The sequence below is a fragment of the Poecilia formosa genome, unplaced genomic scaffold, assembly GCF_000485575.1.
Source record: "Poecilia formosa unplaced genomic scaffold, Poecilia_formosa-5.1.2 Scaffold27, whole genome shotgun sequence".
Lineage (NCBI taxonomy): Eukaryota > Metazoa > Chordata > Actinopteri > Cyprinodontiformes > Poeciliidae > Poecilia > Poecilia formosa.
Genome location: NW_006799966.1, coordinates 1,637,663 through 1,662,051, shown reverse-complemented (window position 1 = coordinate 1,662,051; position 24,389 = coordinate 1,637,663). Strand labels below are relative to the sequence as shown.

At 37.7% G+C, this 24,389-nt stretch overlaps 3 protein-coding genes across 15 annotated transcripts in view; 2 read left to right on the top strand and 1 right to left on the bottom strand.

Annotated features, from left to right (window-relative positions):
• The window catches only part of greb1l (GREB1 like retinoic acid receptor coactivator), a 55,670-nt gene extending 53,418 nt beyond the window's left edge, over window positions 1-2,252 (top strand). For all 13 annotated transcript variants that reach the window (XM_016669684.1, XM_016669683.1, XM_016669691.1 and 10 more), the window contains one exon: window positions 92-2,252. In XM_016669684.1, the coding sequence (XP_016525170.1) occupies window positions 92-255 (164 nt within the window). In that variant the 3' untranslated portion in view covers window positions 256-2,252. The remainder of the gene's footprint in view (window positions 1-91) is intronic.
• A 2,416-nt stretch (window positions 2,253-4,668) lies between these two features.
• Window positions 4,669-18,783, bottom strand: abhd3 (abhydrolase domain containing 3, phospholipase). Its single transcript, XM_007548611.2, has 9 exons — window positions 18,497-18,783; window positions 16,767-16,930; window positions 14,420-14,602; window positions 12,909-12,954; window positions 9,152-9,264; window positions 8,780-8,953; window positions 7,373-7,421; window positions 7,122-7,287; window positions 4,669-6,914 (listed from the first exon to the last, which is right to left on the bottom strand). The coding sequence occupies exons 1-9, from the start codon at window positions 18,656-18,658 to the stop codon at window positions 6,733-6,735; spliced, it is 1,239 nt and encodes a 412-aa protein (XP_007548673.1). The 5' UTR covers window positions 18,659-18,783; the 3' UTR covers window positions 4,669-6,732.
• Window positions 18,784-21,864: 3,081 nt separating this feature from the next.
• mib1 (MIB E3 ubiquitin protein ligase 1) overlaps window positions 21,865-24,389 on the top strand; it is a 19,493-nt gene continuing 16,968 nt past the window's right edge. The window contains exon 1 of the mRNA XM_007548610.2: window positions 21,865-22,733. Within this exon, the coding sequence (XP_007548672.1) occupies window positions 22,505-22,733 (229 nt within the window). The 5' untranslated portion in view covers window positions 21,865-22,504. The remainder of the gene's footprint in view (window positions 22,734-24,389) is intronic.

Sequence of the window (24,389 nt, the reverse complement as noted above, 5' to 3'; positions counted from 1 at the left end):
TGTGGTTGTAACATGGAAATATGCACAAAAAACGTTTAAGTGGTGTGAATATTTTCCAGAGCCACTGGGATAACCTTGATTCTTCCCTCAGGCGCCACCCTCTGTGTGATCTGCCAGGACAGAAGTTCCCTGCGTCAGACCATCGTCCGCCTGGAGCTGGAGGACGAGTGGCAGTTTCGTCTGCGGGACGAGTTTCAGACGGCCAACTGTAGCGAGGATCGGCCCCTCTTCTTCCTGACCGGCCGCCATGTTTGAACCCACAAGTGTTCTGTAGCTGCGCAGCTGGAGAATCTCGGTCACAGTTAGGAGTACTTTTGGATCTCCCGTGCAGCAGTTCCTTTGATGCCTGCTTGTTGACTCATCTCCACTTGAACTTGTTTTTACTTTAAGGAAAACTGCCACCAGGTTATAAGAAGCACAGCTCAGTTGTAGCTTTGCTTGTTTTCTTGAGGCAAATATGGATCCGATACAGGACTAATGGGGATCCATTTGTCCATGAACTTTAAATCCAGTATGTCCAAGTCTGGACATATGTTTTTATCTCAGGGTTACAAATTGAGGGAGATTTAAGGGATTTAAGGCGTTATGTTTTCTTCTCTCTGCTTATTAACTTATGTTGGCACCAAAGACTCAGCTGCACCTTGCCTTCTCCATTTGCTTTCCAGTTCAACCTTTGAAACTCCAAGAAGCTCGTTAACGCTTCATAGCTAAGTGATATCACAACAGAGGCTGCGTCACAAGCAATTTCCAACATTATTAGCAGCCGATGCTTTTCTTTTACCAATGGGATTTGACTAGTAAGCAACTATTAACCTAGCAGATTTACGTTTTTTTTCTACTGTGCCTCTAAAGCATGAATGTGGCATTGGTAATCTTTCCAAGAAGAAGCCGTGAGTGCTGTCGTACTTTCCAAATGACTTAATTTCTGTCGTCACAGCTAAGGGAGTTTACAAGCTACGACTTTTAAAGAATGTAAAAAAGTTTATCTGCGTATGTGTAATGCCAATCAGAGAGAGCAGCCCGTGTGTTAGAGTAAATAATTTGCATTTCGACATTTGCTGACTCAAATCCTGAACGGTCAGAGAAATAAAATGTCATAATCAAGCTCCGTCACTGCCTTTTATTTTGCTTCTAACTGTGCCTAGGACTGCTCCTGTTGTGGTGTTTAGAGGCAGTTGGCTTCTTCGCTGTTTGCATAGCTTGAGCTGATCCCCCGCAATTGATAGGAAGGGTAATCAGAGGAAGAATAAGGTGTCACACTGTTAAAAAAGAAGCATACTTGAAAAGTGTTTTTGTGTATTTCTCCACAGGGTTGTCATAAGAATATGCCTTAATTGTTTTACACAGCCACAAATAATCTGTCATGATGACCAATCAGAATGAAGAAAAAAATAAAATAAAAAATACAAGTCAAAGAAATGTTTGAAAGTAAGAAGGAACAATTAGAATTTGAACTACTGTACTGTTGAAATCTTTGTTTACATTATTAATATATTATGTCATCCCCTTACCGACTGACGGTTTATGATGTTATGTTTTAGCCTTGTGATACTCTTTGCCAGTGTATTTTGGTTGTGTCTTTCTGCATTTTATGTTGCAAAAAGGCAACATTGAAGAAATCTACCTAGATATATATATGAAAATATGTTTGTATCCCTTTGTGTCCATTCGTTCAGTTATCATCAACAAATGGAAATCAGGTCCATAGAGGAGCTTTTTCTTTGTCTTTATTTATTTAACTAGTATTTTGGACTGATAATCATGTTCAAGTGAGATATTTGATTGCATTCTGAGGCGGGGGGGCCACTGCCCTCTTCAAAAACATCTGTGAAGGCATTGCACAGGAACCCAAATGGATGTTGTTTTAGATATACTGAATGTTGTTGGAGGGTAGGAGATGTGAACTTGCACTATTCAAGTTACCAGTTGAATAATATACAGCAAACAACTGCTCCCTCAGAAATATTCCACACATAAGACTCGATCCATAGCATTATTTTTTTTTCTTTCTTTCTTTCTTTTTTCTTTCTTTCCTTTTCTTTTTTAAATAATTTAATACTTAATATGCAACTTGCTCTCACAATCTTTGCTGAAATGTGTCTCGATGTCTTGTGCAGCTCAGTGGTAGCCTTGGTGCCTGGTTGATCTACCTCATGTTTACCATTGTGATTGCTGGCTGTGAATAACATAACAGTAGAGTCCTATTGTTGTTGAAAATTATGAATGTAATAAAAATGACTTCTGAGTTTTTCCTTTTGCTATTACTTGACTTTTCTCATGAATTCTACTCTAATAAAATACATGTAGGATTTAGAAAATTAAATTAGTTGGTGTAACAATGCATATATTTGGATCAAATTTGGTGTAAACGACCAAATTTCAAAAATATTCATAAGCTTAGGCTTAACTAATTATTTGGCTTTTTTTTACTCATCTGTTATTCCTCCCATGTCAAAAAGACAATACTAAAATTTGTCTCAAAGATAAAACACTACTCAAAAATAATGTTTTCAGTCTGATCTACCATGTTAACGTTTAAACATCTTAGCTGCCAATCACAGCTAAAATCTTCAGTTTATTGTCAATGACGTCCTAAAAGTTTAGGAACTTAGCTTTCTAGCAAGTTTAACATTAAATCAGTTCAAACAGGATAAGAACGGTACAACATTTTGCCCTGAAAATGTTGTCTGAATAATGCAAGATCTGAAGTAGACCCAGATGTTGAAGTAGCAGGAATATTAAAAGAGCCAAAATTTGGGAACAAATCTGTGAAAGGGATTAAAGTGTAAAAGTAAGTACAAAACATGGAAATCAGCATCAAATGACTGTTTTCACTTCCTAATATTTACGTAAGGACAAACTTTGAGGATCTTTCTTTTTTTTTTTTTAAGTTTCGATTTCCAATGCATTTTACTTAGTTGTGCTTCAGACACACCAATTTAGTGCTGATGGGATTTAAAGTTCAAAGTATCAGCAGCGTTGTCAAAGTTCATTTTAGGATCTAAGTTTAGTTTGCGTTTAAATATACACACCTATTCAGTCTGAAACTCTTTCGCCGACTTTTCTTTCCTCAACACATCTCCAGATAAACTGTGTCCATGCACAGTAATCCCACTAATCATACATAAGAGAAATGGTCTCTTAATGTCTACTGGAATCTTCTCTCGGAGTGCTGCAAGGGCATAGGAGCATTGCCAGTCCAGGGACAGTACTATTTCAGCTCCTGTGAGATAATATTAGAGCACATTCCATCTACCTACAGCTCCAGTGCGATATGACACATGACTATTTTCAGCCCGCACCTGACAGATTAGGATGACAAAGACAGGCCAGTAATAAGTGCCTTGCACTTTAATTTCTGCTCATTTTATATTGTGCTTATAAGACAAAAAGCTAAAGAAGTGGTTAATTGTAAGAGATGTTAGATTTCAGATGCTTCTTAAATAGTAATAGAAAGAAGAACCCTGACACTTTCAAACTGTTTTACATCTAAATACTTAGAGAATGTATTAAATGTGCAAGTATTTTTATTTCATTGATGATGTTCAACATTTTTTGCTAAACTACTTTACTTTATAGACACTAATCACACTCCAGTCTTGTTCCTGTTTCTAATAGATTCACTTAAGCAAACATAAGCTGTTTTCTGTTAGATTTAAGAGTAGCTTTGTGTTACCATAAAACAAAAATAAGGTAATCCAAGCAAAGATTCAGCATAAGCTTCTGTAGAATGATCATGAATCATGAAGAAAGTGGGTTTTCCACAGAAAGCAGAACAAATATTATTGTATTAAGTGATTAAAAGAAGCAAGGAGCCTGCAGGCTGAATTTTATTTAATTCAGCCTGAATTATATGGGTGGCTGAATTTAATGGGTCTTATGATTAGTTGTTCATAGCATTGCATTTGAGCAGAATGCGACACCATCAGTCAATAGTCAGGTCACAGCTATTTTCTTGGTCATAAGCATGGTTGAAGTATTAAATGCTAGTGTGATAAGAAAGACTTATGTAAGCCCCAGTGTTTCATGACATTAGCACATACTGCAGCTTTGTACAGAGTAAGCAAAAAAAAAAAAAGTAATAACTTCATAGCAAAGAACACAGCAAATATGCTTTGTAAATGTAATGAACCCTACCAGTAGAGATGTAGTGCATAAACCAAATAGCAAGATTATTATTTTTTTTTATCCTCAGGGTAAAACAAATTCACTCAAGTCAATTCAACCAAATGCTTCCCTACACCATCTAGCTAAAAACCAAATTCTGTCAGTGGACTTATTGGGGGATTGCACTTTAGGTAAGTAGAGTACTGCAGGATTACAGTTAGCCTTTTGTGGATAACATCCACCACTGCAGTGATGCATATCCTATCAGCTGCTAAGCCAGCCAGCGTGGATTGAGTCAATTCCAGAGACCGAAAGCTAATGTTGTGATGCGAGACCCTGCAGTCACACACTAATGCTGCAGTAAACCCACTCCAATGGCAGACTGTCAAATGCCTTGCTCTCAGTGTGATTTTGAGATGGCTTATGTGGAAAAAGAGAGGAAGTCTTTAACTTTGTAATTGTGGACGGTGCGTGGTTATTGTTTATATTCCACCGCAGAAAGATTACCACCCACATTGCAGAGAAAACGCTTTCAGCAATCAAAAGCACAGGAAACAGGAGGCAAATTGACCTAGACTTTGTTTAATAATTCAATAAATACAGCATAATACACTAAAGATGGTAATGTCAATACAGTAGTACTTATGCTATAGACAGATTTTATATTTAAAATCTTATTGCTGCACAGTTTAAACAAATGTTTACTCGTCTTCTTTTGTGTGCCGTACAAAATTAAATGCAGTATAAATGAAAAGGAAAAAGACAAACAAACTTGCCTTCAGTGCTACAGTTACAGGACGTGATGATGAAGAAACGCACTAATTTTCCAAAACAACTGAACAGTAAAATTCAACGGGAAAACGTAGTCAATTTATCTTCATGCATTTTGTTACTGAAATTCTGGCCACCAGTCATAAGTGTTCAGTTCCTCCATGCCAACTCATTAATGGTAGCCAGCCCGTTGATCATTGTTGGCAAAGGAAAGCAAAAGTGGCTGGAAACAATACAAGCTACACATCCTTTAAAGCAGCAAACACCACTTCAGACAGCCAATGTGCAAACCACGTCCTCACATTTTACTTCATTTAACTCAAGCTGTATAAAGCGCCCAGAGAGCCACATAAATAACCAACATTTTCACAAAATAAATTTCATGGCATTCGCACTCTACTCTATTGAGTCTTTAGGATTTTCACTGTCATAGCTCTGAGGAAATAAGTGCCTTGCGTTAGACAGCTAGAGGCATGGTAGTACCAACTAAATAGTGCAACTTTACATTCCTTGTCATGGATCAGATTTTCTCCATATTCTCCATTTGTAAAACTATTTGGTGTGCGTGAAAGTAAAAGAACTTAAAATAAAAGTGCATGTAGAATATACCCACAGATGAAACAAAATCACATCAGTAGATTGTCATTGTCATCGGTACACTGCATGTTTGTTTAAATGTGAAGCTACAGCCAGCTGTCAATTAGCATGCAAACTGAAAGCAAAGTGTTATCTCTCCTCGGTCTCTTTGGGTTTAAGCATGTATCTTTTATCATCATCAAAAAAAAAAAAAAGAGAACGGAATAGAACAAGTCAAGGTACAGAAATGGCTCCAAAAAGGCATCCTTGTATAAATTAAAAACAATAAATCCTAATAATTTTATCCTTGAAACTAATAAGACAAAAGGCCAAGCAAATGTACAGAATCTGTTTATGTCTTCAAAATTTAGAATCACTCAAATACTCCCCCTTTCACTGCCAAAATATATGTATCTAAAGATACCAAATATTTCACAGGTGTGTACATCTATATTTGATTTCTTCTTTCTGCTTTCATTCCTTATAGCAAAATGTCTCCTAACAGCAGCTTCACATTTAATAGGACATGGAATCAACTTTCTGACCTCTCTAAAAGAAAGCACACAAGCATAATTCACGCGTCCAGTTAGAACTCAAAAGAAACAACATTATGCTTTGTTAACAGCGAATTAACATCTACTTTTAAAAGGTGGAGTACGACGCAAAATGAAGGAGAACACATTGACAAAAGTGACATTTCACAAGAAAAGAGAGGAACAAGAGAGAAAAAGAAAGGAAATCCCTGAGGGCTACAATCCTACTGATGTAAGTGCTAAAAACTACGTAAGGTTACATAAGTCAGACAGTACTTGAGTTAACTTGATGGGGGGAAAAAAAGATAAATAGCACGGGGTTACCACCAAATTCTTAGGCTGAACAATATGAGAAATATTAAACCTTTCAGCACTGACATGAGCAGCTATGCCTATCTTTGAGTTTACGGTTAGAGAGTAAAAATGATCTGAATCTGAACGCAACAGAAGAACTGCATTTAATAATATGCCCTTTAAATAAGAAAGAACGATGTTATTTTTTTTTTTTGCCTGCGGCAGTGGGAGGAATAGAACGGATCAATGTAAGGCAAAGATAGCATCAAGACAAGGCAAGAAAGCTAAAAACAATAAAGTTGAATAACATTTGGTGTTAAGGAAGGAAGGAATTATAGAGAGCTGGGAATGAACAATAAAAAGGATGGAAATGGAAGAAGAAAACGATGGAATGTAGTGAAAAAAAAACATGGGTGACGATGAAACGAGAGGACCACTCTAAGTTGTCTTATCAGGAGAGGTCTTTAAGCCGGCCGCCTTCTTCAATGACGGCCTTCGCGAACTGCTTGAAGACTCGGTCCATGTAAGTGCTCTGTCGTGGCCACAGACCCTCCAGGAAGCCAATGTGGCCTCCATGGCAGGTTATAAGCAAGGCCAAGTTAGGGTTCTGCTTCACCACCTCCACTGGAATGGCTGCAAACAAAACAGTGGATTCAATGCCCTCTTTCCTGTGGTTTCGCATGATGTGAGTCTACCAGTTTCAGTTCATGTGAGTCTGATTAGCATAAATGCCATTTCTGGGATGTTGGGGCAATACTAGCGTCAGGTGCATATCACACCTACACCAACACAAAGCTATTTATGTGTAATTGTGCAATTAAGAAAACTACTGTAGCTCACCGTGAGATGGAGAAAAGACGTCATCAGCAGCGTTCAGACACAGCATTGGCACCTGCACAGATTTCAGCTTGTGCACAGGACTGGCATCGCGGTAGTAGTCGTCATTAGTAGGATATCCGAACATGATGGAGGTGAACCTCTCATCAAACTCTCGGATAGTCTTTGCCTGTACAGAGCAGGTAAAACTACTCAGTCCGGCTTATGTTTAAGAAATGGCTCCAAATGATTTAACATGACAGACATGGTCCTACCTTCATGACATGGTCAATGTCGTAGCACTTTTCAAGCACTGGTCTGTGTCTGCAGGGAGGAACATTGGTCAAACTGACACTACCTCTACAGAGCTAATATTTTTATCTAAAAGTTACAAAACCATTCCAAGTTCATTTCACACCAAAGACAAAAGTAAAGGGGTATATTTCAGAGAAAAATGACAGAAAGTCTGATAATTGTTTAAGATATTTTAATGTAAAACATTTTTAATTCCTTCATGTTGGAACATGTTTAAATTGGGATAACAAAGACAAAATCTCTTTGATTAAATTTCTGAGCATAAATATAGGAGGACTAAGTGGGGATTTATGGAGAAAAAAAACTCCCTCAAAACTCTGTCAGAAATTTGTGATAAAATTTCAGAAGTCCTCCGAGATTAAAATGGAAAAGAAAGGATGTTTGTGGAGACATTTCTGACATGTTCGGAGTCACAGTTTTTCCTCTGTGACCTCTCCACCAGGGACTGCTGGGCACCTACATTCTCCCTCTCTGCATGCAATCATTAAAATCAGCAGGATGTAAAATCAGCAGGATATGTGCAATTTCGGTAACTTTTCCTGCTCTCCATTTGATCTTTACTGACCAACCTGACATTATTTCTTGTCCAGTGAGTGTGAAACAATAGCATACGTCCAGAAATTAAAACACATTATTCCCATAACTAGCTTCTTGATTTTAGCTTAATCTCAGAGAACTTTTGACTTTTTGTTCCAGATTTCTGATTTAATAATTGCAGAAAAATATTCAGTAAACCTTCTGGTAAATGTCTCAGTGTAGTCTGAAAAGTTCTGCATTTTTGTTGTTTATTGTCAAGACTTTTGGCTGTTTTTGCTTTTTTCTGTGTTGTAATGTAATTTGTTTGCTTTGCCTTAGTTATTCTTATTTGACTGGATCAACCTTGCTCCTGTTATTCTTCAGAGCTATTAGATCTTCTTCTTCTTAATGGCAGTCGGCAATCAACATTTAGTTGCATTACCGCCACCTACTGAATGTCCACTCACTCATCCGCACCCTGTTAGCGATCAGCCACCTGTTCCTTGTTGGCGATCAAGCTTCTCTGTTTTTAAAGCTCCACTCACTCATCCACCTGGTCACCATTTGTTCCTGCTCCCTTTGTTCTTCTTGTTATTTTAAGTACGTTTTTGTTTAATCATTTTTTCCATGAACTTGTTTACCATCAACTCATTCCACTCACAACAACGTCACAATCATGACTGTAAATGATTTGCAGGTTCTGTTAATGTTCTTCAGAGGCTAGTATAATATGTAATATATTTTTTATGCAGCCAAACATTTAAAAATGCTTGTTTGTGAGAGTATTTTGGGAGCAGCATTTCTACGGTGTGTTAATGGCTTGTGTTAATCCTGCTCTGGCCCCAACTGACCTGTGCACAGAAGCTTGTAGGCAGCTGGTGAGGTAGGAGTTGAAGAGGAAACGGTCCAGGGGTTTTTCCAGTGACGCGGTGCACTCAAACACGTCCCAGCCTGCTGAGAAGACTATGACCCCTTTCAGGCAGGTTTTCCGGCCCTTACGACCCAGGTAGTTGGCCAGCATCATCCTGGAAGCAGAAAGAGTGAGATCTGAAGGAAAACAGGGATTCTATTTCAAAGCAACCCCTCAATTTATGGGATTAGTGATTAGCGTTGCCACGCAGCACTAAACACTGAGACAAACAATTTAAAGCACTAAAGTGTCCAAAATCATCACTGAAACGTTTTTTTTTTCCCTGTCTACCGGCGCTCGAATGTTTCTTTACCCTCCCATGGATACACCAGCAGCCATCATTGGAGCCGCTTCATAGGTTTTCTGGATGTGATCAATAACAGTCTCCAGATCTTCTGTGTTAGCGGCGCAGTAGGTCCTCGGGGTCTGGAATGGACAGGAAGGTAACCGAGTCAAAGGTCTGCTTCTCTATCTGCAGGACAAACGTTACGGAGATCTAAGGAAGAAGGATGGAGCAAAACAAAAGGCAATATTGCAATAAAGCTGGTAAGAGGCTGTTTCATGACTTGAAATTGGAGCAGAACTTCATATTTAGGCAGGGCAAGGACCCCAGACATACAGCCAGAGAAACAAGGGCCTATGTCAATATATTCAGAGATCTTTGCTGTCCAATATTTCCTGAGAAGAATTGGCATAAAAATTTCTCTCTAGATGTATATGGGACTGGTAGAGACATTTCCTAAAAGACTTATAGTTGTGATTGCAGCTAAGTGTGGTTCTACAAAGTACTGACTCATGACAAGTAATAGATAATCTTTTTGGACTTTTCTTTCATTGGGCATTAAACCGTTGTAAACAAGCAGAGCAGTACAAACACAACAGGATATTTTCCAATTGAACACTTTAGTGTTTTATAACGGTTGGACCTGTTGTTCACTCATTAGAGCTGTAAGGTAGATAAGGGATCTATTTTTAACAGCTGCTCCTGTTATTTTATTTCTTGTTTGTTTGACACTCAAATATTCACTGACTGCCCTCAGCTTCAATTGCCCCATTAAAATAGCTAAAAGTCATGTCATGCTGACCTTAATGGCTGCTGGCAAGTTGCATGCGCTCCAAGCCACAGGGTAAACAAATGTTCAAGTCTGATTAGAACCTCAGCAGCTTTCCTCGTTTGAAAGCATCGCATAACGCGCTCTGTTTTTCAAACAGCATCAACTGAGATGAAAAAAAAGAAATCCGAACTCGTCAGTTGCAAGTACAAGCACTTTTACTTAGCTGTGCATGAATATGTTACACTGTAGATATACTATGAGAGATTCAGAGGTAAGAGAAACAGCTAGTTTAATATTTATCATGTGAAAAGGCATTTGTGTCTCTCAATTTTTAATATCCAACCTCAGACATGTGCTGGCAAAGCTTAAAAAAAACAAAAAAAAAAACAGATTTTTTTTTTTTTTCCTTTAGCCTTTCAAATTTTGCTTGTTGCATGTCCAGTTCTTTTTGTTGCTCAATCAAATCCTCTAAAGGAAAGATTCACAAAATGACTAAACTAAACTGAAATATGTCTAGAAACACGTGAAGACATTTCCTTGTGTTTATGTTTTTCTCAGCATGTTGCACATCTCAAATCAGACCCAAAACTGAAAGCTGATTTTCAACTATGTGTAAGTAAGCAGGTTATATGTTTTTAGCTTTTAAATCTCTTTTATCATCAATATGAACAAATTTCAGCCATTATCATTTAGTTGAAAATTATATAAGAATAACTGTGTTCTCCCCTGGAAAAAAAAACAAAAAACAAACAAAAAATAAAAGCAGTTCAGCCCCCCACCCTCTAAACAGTGCTATCAGTGAGAGCTGGTTACTTAATATTTAAAACCAGCCAGTTGGCTGACAGAATCCATTTAACAAGGACACTTTCCCAGGATGCTGTTAAGCTTTTTAAGGCCTCCACAATTAGAATTCAAGGAGAAACCTGTGGCTTTTCCTCCTCTACTATTTCTCTTGTTAACTCTTCAAATGGTTAGGAACTGATTAAATAACCCAAGAACAATCAAATACATGCAGTTTGTGCAGTTATGGTAATAAACTGCCCAGAATAGCTCTGGACAATTGCAGATAGATTTGAATCATTTCTGTCAGGGTGGAAGAAGGATTCTACAGCATACAGTTGCTTCTGATAAGGAATTATTGGAACAATGTAAAAGGGTGGGGGGGATCTGTTTTAAATTTATAAATTAGTAAAAGAATGTCAAGTAAAAAATACGCTTACTCTTTTCACTAGCAAAGTCCTTATTGTCATCAAACATTTTTATAATTTCTCACCAGTTTTTTTTTTTTTTTTTTGTATGTTTCCACTGGTATTTTGACAGTTTATCTTTTTTTGTGATTTCCTCAAAGTCTTTGAGGTGGGAAAGCTTTTGTTTAACTTTTTGGTCACAATGACAAGAATTGTGAGTGGAGTAGTCAAGGAGAGGCTTCACCACTTAAATCCATTGTTTCAACTGTCAAGCGCAGCGGAGGCAGCAACATGGCGAGTGTTAAACTGTCATATAGGCACCGGTGCACTGCAAAAACTGGATGGAATAATGAGGGAGGACCAAATTCCAAATTGGTCCTTCTTGTTCAACCTTATGTCAGCGTGGTTAAAATATGGATTCTAACAAAGCAAATATACATCAAAGCTTGATTTGGAATGGGCCAGGTGGTAGATCTTTAAACTTTAAGAACATTCCTGACCTCTGAGTTCTAAACTTTGCATTATAATTTTGTTTTATGTTACCTAAAGCCCAGTTGGGAACAGCCATTGCAAATTAGCTTAGGCTATAAATGTATGGTGCATGTTATTTGTTATTAACACTCACCCGAATAGAAATAAATTCAAATTCAAATCCTTTTGAAAATGTTTGGACTCTGCTTGATAGCTGAATCAGTGGCAGGAGAGCAATCAATTCAAATGAGATCTACCAAATCTGATAAGAAGTATACTCAAATATCCAGCCAGAGTTAATTCAAATATTAAAATAATCTAACTAAAATATGAAAATATACTACAACTTTAAGGACAATCTAAATATAACAACTAACTACTCCATGCAACCATATAATCTAATTATAATCTACAACACCATACAATCCTTTATAAAATGCGTATTTGTGGCAGGAAAATCCTGAACACAGTGGGCCATTCAGAACTACTGGCCATAACAAACAATAGAGAGCTTTCATTGTAACTGTACACACTCACAGCTGTACCAAGGCTATTTAATTTCCATAGTCTTTAGCACAAATACCAACTGAAGCAAGGGAGAACATTCCTCCTTTCCCACTACTTGATTCAGTTCCAAGGTAACAGGGTCCAACTCCTTTCTTGTGTATAAATACAGCTGAGTCAACAACATTCAAGACAAACTGCAGTGCAACAGTTTGAGCCACAGCACAGCAACCTGTATGACACTGGATGAATTATTTTATTATTTTGCAATATCTGAATCCTGAACGCGAATTAAAAAATACAGTCAAGCAGAACCATAAAAATCATATAGGCTTATTCTGATTTATGTCCACAAAGAGGAATCTTTGACTGAGGACAACCCTCTGTGGGTAATATAAATACAACTGAGGTTTAACTGGGAACCCGGTCCAGCAGCAGTGTCACAGTACGACGAGATCACGGAGATGTCGCCACTCTACTGCAATAATTTACATGCAAACAGTTAAAGTGCCATCCAGCTCAGGGTTTTGTTTGTCGGCTAAATATATCTCCAGTGTAAAAGGACAGGTGACGCCAGGTGTCGGAGTGCTCGGTGCTGCTATTTTTCTAAGGATCTGCGTTAAAATGAAGTAAGTGTCTTCATCGCTGCTGTGAAACTGTGCTGTCTGTGCTCAGTCCATGCAGTCTTTCTGTGAACTCTCTTGGAGACACTGACACAGAAAACTAAGCCACACCAGTTTCACCGTAATGCCCTGTAACGCATCTGTATTATGGGTGATAAGCCAAGGAAATAAAAAAATTGTTTTAATGCTGAATGAGACGTTGAAAGTCAAAACACCTCATGAACTCTTACCAGTAGTGTTTCACCAGAAACCCCTCTGTTGTTGAATACCACACATCTGTAATGCAAAGAGAAAAACAAGAAATAACTTCATAAATCTTTATGGTTTCAGCTTCTTCATAAATTGTACATGATCAGACTTATCATAAATGTTATCGATATACAAATGAACTCATCTTTATTTACTCTGTAAATTCAACAAACACTTCATTATAGAGCTAGCAGCTCTGGTAGGATGACTAAAAATATATGGGTTTTTATTGAGAATTGTTGACCAAGAGATGCCACTCTTTGATAAAATTCTCTAACATTGAACTTTATTTTCACATCTCCTACGTTCCTCCCTGAGGTGTGTGGTTGGAGAATAAATTCTGGTCTTTGTCCAGCGCCTAATTTGTCACAATTACAGTTGTGTTAACCATTGTAACACTGCCCAGAGTTTATATATGAGCTCTCTCGGATGAGTTGCTATATTCTTAAAGGCATGTCCTGACTTATGAAGGTCAACACTTATTTTGCCGTTACTTATAAAACTGCATGTCCTCTTGTCTTTCCCCTTGTGAAGAATTTGTAAAAGACAATTTTGGCAAAAACTGTGTAAAAAGGTATCAAAAGTTCTAAAGTATTTCTAGGTTCTAGAATTAGAACTCATCGACACTAACCACATTTGTGTCTTTTTAGAATGGGGAAAAACCATCACCTTTTAAAAGGAAAGCATAATTTGAATCAATTATTTTAATATAAAAATACATTCCGAATATGATGAGGTCAAACAAAGGGTCCAGCTGTGCAAAAGGCATGTACTACAAATGAAAACATCAGCATCTCTCCTCCCTACATTTCCTTAGTCATCTATCATGTGTCGGAGTCAGTCCTGCTGTTTTCTAACAGCGTAAGTCAGCAGCATTTGTGAAGCTACACAGCACGTTGGGAAGGAGGAGGTGGGGCAGCGACGGAGGGGCGCTTAAACACACTCTGCAGCACAGACACGGGAGCTGGCCGGAGCTAAGCTGCAAAGCTTGTACAGGGATAAGCTGTAATTAATTAAGCTGCATGGACAACCGTGAGGGGTGGAAGATGCTGAGTATGCCGGCTCTCTTCCTCCATGTCATCCCAAAGCCGGTGAAAGAATGAGTGCAGGGAACACAGAGACAAGCTGTTGGAGATGGGAAGAAAACAAAGTGAAGATAAAAACTGCATCCCTATGCAACTCTTCAAGCTCTTGGAACGTTTTACTATTTACAAGAAAAGCGCTTTAGAAAGGCCTGAGCAGCCCACTGTGCTGGTGCACTTTACCTAAAGTAACACCAGATCCTGTTTCTGATTAATATATTTAAAACTGGAGAAGAAGTCAAGAAAAACTGCGTGGAAATGTAGAAAGCCTGCAGAATATTCAGGCTAGAGAGCAGATGACATCATAGTGCACAGCTAGCCTCAGCCTGTGATTCAGTCTGTGATTCAGTGTCTTTGAATGTCTGCTCAGCACTGGACCGCAGCCAGCGCGTTTGGCTAAGACCACCCACCTATAACCCAGATCCCGGCTCTGCTGGACCATGTGCAAGATGTAGGATTCTCGGCTGGTGCCAGTCAGGCCGGGAAGAAGCAGCACTGTGGGCCTGGTGGTGGGGTCGGGATAAAAGAGGCTGTCATCGTTGTCGAACCAATCCACAGATATCTGTCCTCCATCTGCTGCCTTGATTAGCTCGCTGCAGAGACGAGAGAGACGCAGCTCAGCAATATGGCTCTTCCTGAAAGAGACCCTGCATCAGCATCTGTATCTATCAGCCTCTTTGGTCCACTGATATACAAACATAGGGGAGGCTACAAACTTCTCATTTTCAAACTTTCTTCCAGACTAATTTTAGGCAAGGCAAGGCAATTTTATTTATATAGCACATTTCAGCAACAAGGCAATTCAAAGTACTTTACATGAGTTAAAAGGAAATACAAACAAAATAATAAGGTGTAAATACAAAACATAATAGTACTTTACATGAGTTAAAAGGAAATACAAACAAAATAATAAGGTGTAAATACAAAACATAATTATAAATAGGACTGTATGACATTAGGAAAATATTTAAATGCAATACTAATGTAAAAAAAAATGTGATGACAATATTGATTAAAATTATTCCCATTTTCTTTAGAGTCCCTTGCCTTTGTGATATTATATACATGCATATTGCGATGACCACTTAAGGATGAATCGATGTATAAATGCCATGCGAGGGACCAGAGGCATAGATAAATGGATGGATGGATGGATGGATGAAAAGACGAACTGACAATGGATACAACTTTCAGACATTGAAGAATAAAGTTGGGAAAAACACATATTTTTCTGTACTCTTATTTTCTCTTCCAGATTGCGTAGGAATACTGAGGCAAGCCCACGACACACAAACAAACAATGGTGATGGGAAATCGTGCAAATGAGTGGAAAAGTGGTGATTAACTCCGTCCTCTGCACAATCTAAGCCTTCAGATGAGTTCCAGGTAAACTGATTACTTTATTATATCCATCCCAGAGCCGATGGTCAAAGGGGAATTGGATATATGAGCAGAGCGCTCACTTACTGCTGCCTTATTTGTCTCGTGAACATCTTTTCAGTGGACTTTGCAACACGTGGCCAGTTCAGATAAAGAGCAGGGCACTGCACCATTAGCTTCTTATGGCCACTCAGTTACTGCACTTTACAGCTGTAGCCTGGAATGAGGATCTAGTCTTTTAAGACACTGCAGTGGACATAAAGTCATGCTGTACTGCCAGTGATGGGCTTGGCCGGCCTTAGGTTGGAGGCACCGGCATGAAATTACAGAACCTGCCCTGAAATATACACCCGAGGCAAGACTTTAAAGTCAAGAAGGACTGACACAGAAACCTGCACACAAAGTGGGAGGAGGTGCATCGCTAATCCTCCCATCAGAAAACAAGGTGAGTGAAATTTCAGCCAGAAAGCTTACTACAAATAGGACGGATTTCACATTGGCCGTCTTTGGGTCAACCTTGGATAATTTCATTAAAGCCCTGGGAGATTGTCCAGCTGTTCCCAGAGGAAATTTTCTAAGTTCAGCAAATGTGAACATTGTTCTTACCCAGCTTGATATCAGAGATCTGCACTAGGATGACTTGGGCATTGAGGGAATACAAGTCACCTTGACAAAAGAGAGCATCAAAGCATGGGCACTGTGAATGTCCTTGGGACCAACTACAGTGGAGGTTACATTTAAAATAGAAAGTAAAATTTACAATTAAATCAACAGTCACTGTTTGTTTTTGCCAGAATGTAAAACCTAAACAGCCAAATTAAATCAAAATAAGACCAATTCAAAAATACTTTAATCAAATCTTGATCAAAAACAGATTCATCTGGGATTAAGCTACTGTACACAAAATGCTGCACAGATTTGAGTCCCTAAATCCATTTTTTAAAGCAGTAAAATTTGATTTTCTTTCTTTTTCTGACCAATCTCGGGTATTACCTTTATACAAAACATGTGACACATTTTAAACTTGACACTGAAGACTTCATATGCCATAAAGGACTGTCACATGTCACAGCACAAATATGAACAAGAACAGAATAAATTTCACAAAAAAATGCTTTATATTGTAAATACAGAAAATCCACATTGACGTAGTAGGCAAACAATAACACATTTAAATACATGTTAAATAAATCATACATGCGCTTTAATTGACATAAATTACAGAATGCTTTTCCTTTAACACAAATTAAACTATCTCTAACTCTTGAATCCAGCTGGGTTTTGATTTCAGCTTTCAAAAAAAAAAAAAAAAGTACAAAAACTGAAATTAGATTAACAAATTATGTGGTACACAATTTATAATGGAGAAGAACTTACTTTCTATAGACAACACCAGGTTTGGCTGTAACAAAAGGTCTCAGCAGAGTTTGAATGCGACTCTCCCAGCACCAAAATGTGGGGTAGTAAGTCTCTGACACGACTGGACATTGCTCCTTTAGAAACTGGTAGAACTTCTTACCGCCAGAAATAAGTTGAGGTTTCTGTAAAATAAAAGGGAATAGTTTTGCTGTATAATAAAAATATGTTATATTTAAGATAATGCAATAAGGATAAAAAGGTGAATTTACAGAATCTCAAACTCCAAGATGACTATACAAAACACTGTATGAAATGGACCAAGGTAGAAGCATTAATAATGATAATTATTAAAGCTCACATGTGCAAACTTACATGTAGTTATTTAAAAATGAGAAAACCGTTGGTAAAACCCAAAAAGAAACTTTTGATGTAAAGTAATACAAATTAAATGACTGCGAGAAGTTACGTTTCCTTAAATTTACTTGTAAATTGTTGACTGTGTGTTCTATGACATTGTATTTTTGTGTTTTTATGATGTAAAGCACTTGTCGGTGGAAGGTGCTATACCAATAAAATTTTATTTGGTTTGATAATTTAAGCAACATTATCAGCTTAAATAATAATGTTATTTTATTCAGCTTAAAAAGATACTTAAACTGTTTAAAAAAATGTTAAAAGCTCAAGGCAATAAATTTACTCAATAATACAACTCTAAAAGATTAAATGAAAAAGATAATTTTGAGGTGTCGCACCTTATCTGATTGATTGATTTTAGTTACTTTTTTCTAATCTGTTCTAGAATCTTCTCAGCTCAGGACTAACCTACTTCCTGTTGTCAAATAGGTTCTGTTAGTGATTGATTCAACAGGTAAGGCTGTAATACAGTCTAGGTGTTAAGTTGTAAGTTTAAAAATCTGGTTAATCGCATTTTAATTTATTTAATAAAATAACAAGGGAGTGTGGGTTACCTACTCATGTAGTTATTTTATTGGACAGCTTTTTTTTTTTTTTGCTAAATTTTTTATTTGCTTGGGTTACCTTTGACTTTAAAATAGACTGTCACTGATGATTTGAATGAGACAAAAGAAATGTTAGGGACAAATACTTTTAGTGATGTATTAGGATTAATTGAGAGGATGTATCCTTCATTAGCCATAATCATATTGCTAAATTTCAATTTGAAACGCACATAAATTATTGGAATAGCCACTATTATCAGCTTTAAGCAATTTTACAAAAAAAAAACCCTAAACGCATCATTTATCAGATTTATGTCAACCCACTATTACACGATACTCATACACATGTATTATTATCCTAAAGGTTATGTATAATAGAGTATTGTCACTATTGCATGAAATCTATGCTGCGAGTATCCATAGCTTGCCGGGTCAATGACGGCAACAGCATGTGTTACATAAAACCCTTCAAGCAGAGTAAGCGTTGTCGACACAGCAGCGGTTTCCAGCAAAAAATCGGCCTTACTCGGCTGGTCTCGCCATCTACCAGTCATTATTGAGGAGCCAATATACATATGTGCAGCGTGTTCATGAACAAGACAAATGCATTTTGTCTATTTCGGCGGCACATGTGCAGTTCCCGGCAGAAACTGCGGTCAATGAACGCACCATTCGGCTTTCATCTCTCACCGCCGAAGGATGCTCCTCAAGGATAAATCCACATCTGTTACCCACATCTACACACACGCAAGCTGTTTGGCGTGCGGAATCGCGTTAACATCGACTTACCTTGGCTACCGAAATTAAATAATAGCAGGTGTAAGCTGCGCTGAAGCCGAGTACCAGAGACAACCCCACTCCCGAACCAAACAGCCCAACTTTCACTTGATTTTCCAAATAATGTGAAAGGTCCCTTGTCAGAATGTTGAAATTCAAGTCCAGCGAGATCATTGCAAGGTTGCTCTTGTCTCTCTCGGAGCAAGGACAGCGGCCAGCTCAGTTGGGATTCAGCTGCGTCTGCCTGCGAGCCAACTGTGAAGGAGACGGTCAAGGGGAGATGGGAGGGGTGGAATATATGGACAAGCGAGAGGTGGCGCTCTTTGACCGACCAACCATACACCACTGATAAGATTTGCTCTTTCTCCCCCTGCAGGCCACAAAGTGAGGGCGCATATGTTTAAACTGATCTGATTATTAAAATGTGGTATAATGTACACCACATGGATCTATATTGACGTTGCTGTACAATTGTGAAAAAAATACGAGAGATACTTCCGGAATGTGGAAGTTACTAATTATTATTGTGTGGTTTTAATGGGTTCATTTGCTTTGCCTCTAAAAAGAAAAAGAGCATTTAGATTTTAAACTATTTTTAAAACTATTATTTAGACACTTCAGTCAAGAAGTGTCTGTTTAAGGCACCACTATATTGAAAAGTAATTGCACATGGTTTGTTTTGATAAATTTGATATGTAATAATCAAAGTCATTATTTCCACTTTCCAAGAGAGACTTGTGAGATAGTGGTATGAGGACCAAGGTAAACAGTTCCAAATATTAATGTGGCTTGTATTAAATTTGACTTTAATCTCCTACATATAGAACTAAATTGTATCGTTATCAATTTGAAACGTATAATTATGAAGGCCAAACTTCTGGATACATCTCAAATAGATATTATTTTACTAAATTGTGATTGAACCTGACACAATAATATATAGATTTAGAAAGTCAAAATAAGGAATTTGGTGATTATGTCTTTAAATGTAAGAATCTGGTGTTTTAAAGTGGCTATAAAGTCAAAGCAATTTCATAGTTCTTTATTATGAATCACATTTATGATTTACAAAATCAACACCAGGAAACTCACACTTATGAGTCTGTTTATCCATTGATTTTAAATAACAACCCTTCTGGCCTGGAGACCGAATGAGTCAGAAATATGACTGAAAGTCAGAATTATGGTTTTATATGGTATTTAGGTAAAAATATTCATAATAAATGCTTTTGATTTTGAAAGTAAAAAATAATAAATAAATGAATCGATTAAATATAGTGGTAGGACACGGTTAAAACTGATGATGCAGCTAGTAATGCCACTGTGTCTGCAGACTCACAAGGGACCCAAATGCTCCAGCTTCACCGTGTGGTAATCCGCTGTAATTTAATTAACAGAGAACGTGTTGAAATCCAAAGGGCCTTGAGGCAACATTACAACCCAACAGAGACTGGGTTGTCTTGTGCTAAAACCGTAGAAGTTAACTGTGCACATAAGATACAATGTAATGAGGAGAAGTTTTGTATATTCCTCTCAGATACAGTCTGGTATTAAGTATTTCATTCAGCTTATTAGTTGTTTTATTTATTTATTATTCTAATTTTACAATCAATTTTGTATTTATGAGTTTCAATCAAAGCCTGCCCAAGATTATGTGGGGCCCAAAGAAAAACACTGATTTGGGGATGTTTTGAGTTAAGCCCATCACCAACAAGCATCAATGGATCACAAAGATTGTTTACATCTTCATTTGCTTGACTTAGTGGAATGTTAGTAGTACTTAAGTTGACTCTCACGCAAAGGCTTTCTTTTTAGCCTTTTAGTTACATTAGACCTCAGCTATTAAAAAAGAAGTAAATACAATGTGGAGGCAAGTTTAGTTTTCTGACCGACTTATTTGGTCTGGGAGTTCTTTTCAATAAAAATTTCATAGAGTCTGCAAGGAAGGGACAAGTTTAATTGGTTGATTTGAAGCAACTAAAGAATATTTTATTTGCAGCGAACATAAAAAGTTCTATTGGCAAAAGCACAAACACATAAATGATTTAACCAGTAGTATTAACTCCGTTTGAGTACCATAATTTCAAAAGTAAAAATGTATGATCAGTTATTATAAAATTGCAGCATGTATCAAACATAACATAAAAGAAAACTGACTTCACAATTTTACACCTTGAAATTCGCTTATGTCTCTTTAAGAAGCTCCTGCTCCTTTCAACAGGCCGCCTTCACCTAATCATCACAACAATGACTTTCCATTGTGGCGATTACAACCATTCATAGGTGTGTTGGAGTGAGTAGTACTATGATAAGATCAGGAAACTAACAGTTTCACCAGGTGCTTGTTAATCACTGATGCTGTTTATATGGTGGAGCCTAGTGGGAAAGGAGAAGGGATGCTCTGTGACGCTGATGTTCGGCTGGAGACTGCAGCTAGGAGCTTTGTGGAAGTAGGCTACAATTAGTGAGAGCAAGCGTTTGGGCACCTCTGAATAGCTGAAGGGGAGATTCAAGAATTTCTCAAACATCCATGAAAGAATCAAAGTAACGTTCTAGGCATTTTTGATGAGGGAATAATATTATAACATGCCGTTAAAACAAAAAAAAAAAGTGAATTTTACATAATACCCCCCAGCCCCCCTTTAAAATTTCCTTAAAAAGCCCTAATAGTCTAAGTTAACATGTTAAAGTATCTATGAAAACCCACAGGTTTATTACATAGAAACATATATTTTAGCCCTTGTGATATGTAGTGCCATAATTTGAAAATACCATACTTTTTATTTTAATTAGAATATCAGATCTAGGCAATGTTTAAGAACACAATTAGGAGTTGCAGACAGACATGTTTACACAGCAGATGGGGACCAGTCGTCACTAACCGGATGATGAAAGCAATTGAAATTGAAAATTATGTTGGGGAACAACAGATAAGCTTTTTTTCTTTTAATATTTGAGTTGCTCCCAATGCCATGTCACCTTGGGAAGTGAGTCAAGTTACTCATGTATAATAAAAATCCATCTTAATCGTTCTAAGTGGATGCAGATATCTCGAAGTCACACTGGGACCTTATGTAGCGTTCTACTCTTTTGCTAAAATAAAAAAAAAATGATTGGGGTGTCAACAAGATTAGAACTGAAAAGGAGATTAAACTTATCCCTCGGTTATATTTTAAAATAAGTCCAAAAACAATGATATTTTTGAACATGTATAACACATAGTTAGGAAACGCCCAGGATTGTTTAAAATAAATATTTTAAATATGCTTTATATTTACCCTTGACAGGCATAATCACAGCTTGTAGATGTTTCAACGTCATTCTTTATATTTCCACATCAAACAGGCGGTCTCCGGCTCGGCTCTCGTCTTCGTGCTTCATCGTGCATCTCCGTAGCTAGTTGTTGCTCGTCTGAGGCTCGAACGATGATTGAGAATAATGGCGACGCGTACACTCTGACTTCATCCCATGGAGCAGGCTGGAGCAAAAAAAGGAGAACCCGTTGGATGTTTTTTGTGCACTTTTAAAAGTAACGATACGGATAAGCAGCCACGAAAAGAAGAACATTCGCTCTCAGTAACGAGAAGCCAGGAGAAATTGTACTGTTAGCATTGCTATTTGTAGCATTGTGTTCGCTAGCTTGCTAAGTTGAAGAGGTGGCTTCAATGTGTATGAACTGAAGGGGAGGTGAAAACTGAGTGGTTGTTTGCAAACTGAAGATACGCTTGCTGAATAGTGTTTGAGGATTGTTAAGATTTTCCTTCTCAATAATATCACACAGCAAGTATTGATTTGTAGATAACGTTAGCTTGTAGTTTTTGTAAAGGATCCACCAGCACCCTCCTTGGGTTAGCCAGCAGGTTAGCTTTTGTGGATTTTTTTTCTCTCCGGCTTCTTTCCTGTCTGGACTTGCTTCCACCTCAGTGGGAAACAGTCTGCCGACCCAGTGCTCTTATCAGCCCTGCTAGCTCGCTAACGTGGAAGAATTGTTGTGCTTATTTTTGCGAGCTCTTTTCGTAAATGACCACCGGCAGGAACAACCGGGCGATGATGGAAGGAGTGGGAGCCAGAGTGGTCCGCGGACCCGACTGGAAGTGGGGGAAGCAGGATGGTGGAGAGGGGCATGTCGGCACCGTCAGGAGTTTCGAAAGTCCAGAAGAAGTGGTCGTTGTTTGGGATAACGGAACTGCTGCCAACTACCGCTGCTCTGGAGCTTACGACATAAGAATATTAGACAGTGCTCCAACAGGTAACTTTATTTGTTGAATTGTTTTTGCTGAACTTCTGACGCTGAGAGGCGTACGGTACAACAGTTGAGTTTTCGTGAATAGAAGGCTTCTTTAGCCTTCTCTTCAGTTAGCCTTCGTTTCTGTGAATATAAATTGTAAACAAATAAACATGGCGGCAATTACTTGCGTTGTGCGCGCGTACACATTGTTTTGTTGCTGTGGAGAACTTGCTGTTTTTTTCTTTTTTCTTTTACAAGACGCAATTAATTGGTGGCTAACTACTAATATCTATATCAAGATATCGCTGAAAACTGAAGATTCACCTATCAGACTGCCCTTGCTGGTACTATAGATAAAAAAAAGAATATGTTGTGGCTTGTTTTGGTGGATGTAGTTGTTTGGAATCCAAATAAAACTGAAGGAATAGAAAAAAATATCCGTATTAATACATGAAAGTATAAACCCATAGCCTTCATGTGATTTCTAGTCAACTCAAACAAGAACATCAAAGTTGCTTGGTGCAACCACAGAGTAAGCAGGACTTCGTTTTTGCTTTTACATTGCGTCTACTTTTACACCACTAATCGTGTGTAAAAGAAAGTAAATGCCACTGTAAGTACACTTAAAATTAAGAAAAATACATCATAATAGAGATGCACATTTACTGCTTTTCCTGCTTTGAGCCAGTTTTATTGACTGAAAGTAGCGGTTAAAATATCTTACTGAGAAGGTGTTGTTCTGTCGAGAAGGTGTTATTCTGTCAAGAAGTTGACACATCACCACATAAACAAACATGACTTAATATGCCCATACATGTGATGACGGTAAGAAAACCATCAAGCTACGTATAATCACAACAAAACTTCTAAATGACATATTTTGGCTACATTTATCATTTAACAGTACCATATGCAATACAGTGGAACACTTGATTATAGGCATTAATGGTTATTGTGCTCTTAGAAATGTGGTAAGAGAGAAAATATTTTTAGCAGCGAGTGTATGGAACAACACCACCACTCCCTTCATATTCAAGTGTGTCCTCATAAAATCTCAGTTTTAAGGGTTGCAAAGTTATTTGCCCCAGCCCTTTCTCTGCTCTCCAGAGTCAGCTGGGATGTTCTGTTTCTTAGAAACAAGTTGGCAAAGGGTGAAGAGGATGTCAGCCCTTCTGGACAAACCAGGACCTTAAAATAACATCCAGCACAAAACACACAACATGTAAAATAATACTAATAAAAAAAAAAAACAAAACAAAACAAACATGCTTCTAGAGAATATATTTTGTCAGAGAACTGGTATAAAAGTTAACAGAATTTTTTTTGGGGGGGTGGGGGGTGAGTTATGGGTGAGTTTTTTTTTTCATGATGGCTTCAAGTAAAAATTGGAGGTCAGACTTTTCCATGCTGCAAAGATGTCTGGTTTTCTTTGAGATCCAGCCTGCTGATTCACATTCTGACTAATTCCGAGTTTTCAATTGTATGCCTCATAACTCATAAATGAGGAAAACATGTGCTGCAGACAGAGGTGCAGTAGTTTGTCTCTGAAAGTTAAGTAGCTCTTAACTTTCTTAATGACAGCATATCTGAAAAAAAATTCAAGCAGTTTTGAGACTCCAACTTTTAAAAAATGTTGGTACAGATTGACTATTGTAACTGCCCCCTAATAATATATAT

Coding starts and splice junctions, on each gene's coding strand:
- abhd3 (XM_007548611.2), bottom strand. CDS start 18,658: ATGATCTCGCTGGACTTGAATTTCAACATTCTGACAAGGGACCTTTCA. Junction 14,603..16,766: donor CCTGGTGTTGTCTATAGAAA/GTAAGTTCTTCT, acceptor TCGTCTCTGCAG/CGAGCTAATCAAGGCAGCAG. Junction 6,915..7,121: donor CGTCTTTTCTCCATCTCACG/GTGAGCTACAGT, acceptor TTTTGTTTGCAG/CCATTCCAGTGGAGGTGGTG.